The sequence below is a fragment of the Alligator sinensis genome, unplaced genomic scaffold, assembly GCF_000455745.1.
Source record: "Alligator sinensis unplaced genomic scaffold, ASM45574v1 scaffold337_1, whole genome shotgun sequence".
NCBI lineage: Eukaryota > Metazoa > Chordata > Crocodylia > Alligatoridae > Alligator > Alligator sinensis.
The window spans coordinates 207,582-212,111 of record NW_005841927.1 but is presented as its reverse complement, the minus strand read 5'-3'; the positions used below and the strand labels follow the sequence as shown (position 1 = coordinate 212,111).

Here is a 4,530-nt window from a genome sequence, read left to right as displayed (position 1 = left end):
CCCCACCGCCAACCACATGCGTGGCCCGAGGCGGCATCGTCTCGGCCCCCGAGAGGAGCCGACGGGCTGGCGGGACCGTGGCACGCTGACTTTCTGGAAGGCGTTAGCTCCGCAGCCCTCAGCCCAGCCACTGCCCGGGTCCAGAGCGGGGCTGGGGCTGGAACCTGACACTCACATCCCCCCGCAGGAAGCCAGCAGCTGAAATCTCCCCAGGAGCGGCCTCGGCCCCAGCTGCCGGCTGCTTTCCTGACTGTTTCCAGAACCGGGGGCCGGAGCGCCCTGCACAAAAGCTCTGCCGTGGCGGGGCCGTCCCGGGGAGCTGCCACGCTGCGGCTGCGGCCCGCCTGCCTCTCGGCTCCTGCGTGCGAAGCCAGTTTCCCTGGGGGAACGGGAGCTGGAATCCAGGGAGCGCAATGAACAGGAGCGCGAGGCTTCGCGTTTCTGGATTCTGGTTCCCGGTTTCTGCTCCCGGCTGTTTCCATGGAAACTGGCATCGGACCTGGGAAAATAAGGTTAGGGTTTTCAAAGGCAGGCTTCTCTTCTCACTCCCTCGGCCCTGGTTTCCAGTGCTCCCGCCTCCTCCCCCCTTCCCGGCGAGAGGCGGGGTAGGGAAATGCTGCCAGCGCAAGGACACAATCTCCCTTGTAGATCCCAGCTGCCTGCTGAGAGGTGGCAGAGAGGCTCTGCAGAGCCACGGCCACGGGCGCTGCCGACGACCCACGGCTCCTTCGTGCAGGGACCCTGCCATTTGGAAGTGCCCCCCTAAGCAGGACGCGACGTAGGTGGAGGCCCGGCAGGAAGGGCACCCCGCGGCCCCAGCTCTGCCACCCCTGCGGTGAGCACCCACCGATGCCTCCGTTCTGCCAGCCGGAGCAAGACCCTGGCGTCCCGGCTCTCGCCGCCTCCCCCTGCCCCAGCCGCCGCGGAGAATCGCCTGCAACTTGAAGAGAACTTTGCAAAGCAAAACCCGTGAGCATGCAGTTCTGTGCGCGCCCACGCGACTCGATCCAAAGGGCAGGGGCAGCCCCGGGCACCGCGCCCTCGTCTCCCAGCACAGCAGGGCCCGCTCCGTGCCACACGTGCTGCGCGCGCATGCTACGAGACGGGCCCGGCCTGGAGACTGGGGACTCCTTGCCCCCGGGGAACAGCGACTCCATCGCTTCCCAGTTCTACAACCAGCCACCGCCTCATGCAAGCGGGTCACCTCTTCGCTGCCTGCCTCAGTTTCCCCACGGGTTCACTCCGGGTCAGAAGAGAACAGAGAGACCTGGCCGGAGGGGAGGGAGGGGAGCCGAACACGCACTTGCTGGAAAGAGCTTGCAGAGCCTTGAATGAAAAGCAGCATGGGAAGTTCTCGTTATTCTTGCTGCAAGGACACGCAGACATATGCACACGCATGTGCATACCCACACGCACTCACGTGTGCAGGCACAAATGCACACACACACGCATGCACATATTGTCACCCAAAAACGCGCAACTGCATGGCAGCGACGGCTCCTCTGGTCAGAAGCGGCAGCGTGGGCGGTGGGGCTGGAGGTCTCTGTTTTGGGGCTCTACAGGGATCCCAAGGAAACCCAAACTCCACCACACAGAACTGCTGACCCCCACAACCCCCAGCGCCCCCATGGCCGCTGCCTGGTTCGCCAGCATGGCTCTGCTCTATTTCTATAGTGCTGGGCTGGCAATGTATATATTCCCCCCTGCCACGCCGGCAGCTCCGGGATCCTCTGTTCAGCATGGGTCACTTGGGGGAACGTTTTTTTCTAGTGTTATTAATAACCTGCAATTAAACCCCAGCTATTTTGCAGCAGGGGGAGTCCAGAGGCTGGAGCAGGGCCCCTCCACCAAACCTCCCCTTGGCCCTTGGCTCTCGCCTGCGCGCCCTGTGGCTCCTGCCCGGAGCACAAAGCGGGGTGGGGGGTGGCGTTGCTGACATGTAATCCAGGCTGACGCAGGCTCACTCAGCCCTGATGCAGCCCGTGGGTCAAGCTGTGGAGTGGCGAAGCCCTGCCTTCAGTGCCAGGGGCCAGTTTCCATCCATGGAGCATTGCAGGTAGCCGCGTCCGGCCCCAGCCACACCTTGGCACAGCTGGAAGCCGGGCTGTGACCACGCCTCCTCTGCTTGCAAACCCATCCAGCGTGGGCAGCAGCACACGAGGCTGCGCCTACCCAACCTGCTGATTCAGCTCTGCCAGCGCTAGCCCTGGGCCATGCAAGGAGCGGCGAGGAGGAGGGCTAGAAGGCAGCAGCGAAGCACCCCTGGGTCCTGTCTACACTATGGCTGGGAATGGCAGCACAGCTCACTGGGTGCTGAGCAGACCCCCTCCCTCTGATGCCGGCTCAAAGTGGTCTAGGTGGGGATTAGCCAAAGGCCCTGAGTCGCAAGTGGGTGGGAAGCGAGTGCCTAATTCCCTTTGGCTGCCGTGAAAATCCCAACCCCAGTTACAGCACAGACCCTCAGCCCTGATGGTAGTCAATGCCAACTCCCACCGTGGTGGGCCCCAGCCCCCAGCGGGGGTCTCCTCTGGTTACGACAGGATCATACAGCACTTAAACTTCCCTCCTGTGGTTACTGCTACTCTGACGGCGCACGGGAGGCCTGGGTGCATTAACACCAAGATAGGAAATAATGCAGGGCAGATTAGCCTGCGCGGAAGGGTTGGCTGCGGCCGCCCGATAGCGGGGAAACCTGTCTCCAGAGGAGGAAAGTGGGGAAGGAGAGTCACTCACAGCTGTGCCCTGGGCTGCTGTCTGTGGGTCTCTCTCATCTATTCCTATTGCTGGCTTTCTGCACCTCCTTTCCTTCCTGTACAGCCCCTGGCGCAGCAGAGCTGGGCCCTGCTTGGGGATTCCCAAGTGCACCAGCCTCTCAGGGTTAAACTGCGCTTGCTCGTGGGCGGTGCAGCCAGGCTGGACCGGCCCAGGACCATTCAGCAGTGCACGGCTCACACCGATGCTCTAGCGGGGCCATCTCACTTCAACGGCACAGCCCGAGGTCGCTGCTGGGTGCTGGGCACGAAGCTGGACAGGCGGCTGCCCTGGACCAGCGGGGCAAAACCTGAGCAAACCTATTTTCCATGTGCAAACAGGTCTGTGCCACATTATCTGTGCTGCACACTGGAGCTTCACCTCTGCCCCAAGAAGCCCGCGGCCTGCAGACAGGCCAGGCCAGCAGGACCGAGCGGTATTTCACATCCCCAACTCCTGCGCCCTGAAAAACTGTCCTGCAGCTAATGAGAGGGAGTGCCAGCGATGCCACGAGGGCAGCCTGCTTGGGGGTTGATATCCCTGTTCTTTCCGGGGGCCTGGCTAGATCCACCTCAGCCTGGCTGAGAAGCAGGAGAGGAGGGGGCAGAGCCCCTTGGACCCTCCAGCCCACGATAACTCAGGCCCATGCCCATGCCCAAGCTCCCCCACAGCTCACGGCGTGGGGGTCTTGGAGCAGCAGGGCACAGACCGGACCTGTGAGCAGAGGAGAGACCCGCTGCCCTGTGCATTGTCAATCGAGCGGGTCCCAGCACTGCTGACAGTGGGGATGTGGAGCACGGGCATGCAGGCACGCCAGTGCAGGGATCATTGCCCAGCCTCTCTGCAGCCCTGGGGTCAGCCTCTGGCCCGAGCACAGGCCCTGCTACAACAGGAGCAGTGCCTGGCACCCAAGGGGCCAACCCCCCGTGCACTGCCCCCCCCCAGGCGAAAGGCCTATGCTTTGAAGCTGCCATGCATCCCCTCTCATGCAGGTCCTAACAGCAGAGATTTGCATGAGGTGAGCTCTGTGCTGTCTAGTGCAAGTCCCATGGCAGCCCCCCAACCCCTTTGCCCTCCCCAAAGCCTGGGGCTGGGGATAGTGCATAACCCATCCCCCTCCACTGAGTCCTGCTGCCTCTCGGCTCCCTGAAGGCAGCTGAGCAGGGGGTGCAGACCCCCGGGATGGGGCATAGCCCTGCTCACACCAGGCCGTGGTTTGGACCCCCCCGGCCGCCGGCATACAGGTGTTGGCTGCGCTGGCGCGGCTGCAAAGGCAGGGACAAGCTCTTTATCTCCGCTCCGCCTGAGCTGATGGATAGTGGATCCCTTCCCAGTGCGGATGGGAAAATCCCACCCACCAGCACTGCAGCTGCCGCCGTTCAGCTGGTCCTCCCAACGCCATCCCACAATGCATCACGGCACCTTTGGAAGTTACCCAAAAGCCTCCGCTCCCAGCACGGGGCCAGCCAGGCGGGCGTCCCACAATGCACCAGGACCCGCCGGGTCACGAGCGCTGACCCAAGGCAAGGCCGGGCGGGGAAGTGAGCACGGCGTGCCGGCCGCGGCCTGGCCTTGCCTCCGCGCGCTCGCTCGCTTCCTGGAGATGCGCCCTGTGGAAACAAAGATCCTGTTCTCATGGCAATGTCCTCTAGAGATAAAGAAGAGGCGAGGAGCACACACTGCAGATTAAATGGAGCCGTGCAGAGCCGCGGGGAGGGGCTGGGTCCCCCCCCCGGGGGGGGGCGGACTCGCTCCCCCCGCCACGCTCTCACGCAGCCA

The 4,530-nt window shown here is 63.6% G+C and overlaps 1 protein-coding gene across 1 annotated transcript in view; it reads right to left on the bottom strand.

Annotated features, from left to right (window-relative positions):
- AHDC1 (AT-hook DNA binding motif containing 1) overlaps positions 1–2,160 on the bottom strand; it is a 37,195-nt gene extending 35,035 nt beyond the window's left edge. Inside the window, exons 1-2 of the mRNA XM_025198625.1 lie at positions 848–2,160; positions 176–499 (exon numbers count right to left, since the gene is read on the bottom strand). Of these exons, the coding sequence (XP_025054410.1) occupies positions 176–499; positions 848–1,157 (634 nt within the window). The 5' untranslated portion in view covers positions 1,158–2,160. The remainder of the gene's footprint in view (positions 1–175; positions 500–847) is intronic.
- Between the last annotated feature and the right edge of the window lie 2,370 nt (positions 2,161–4,530).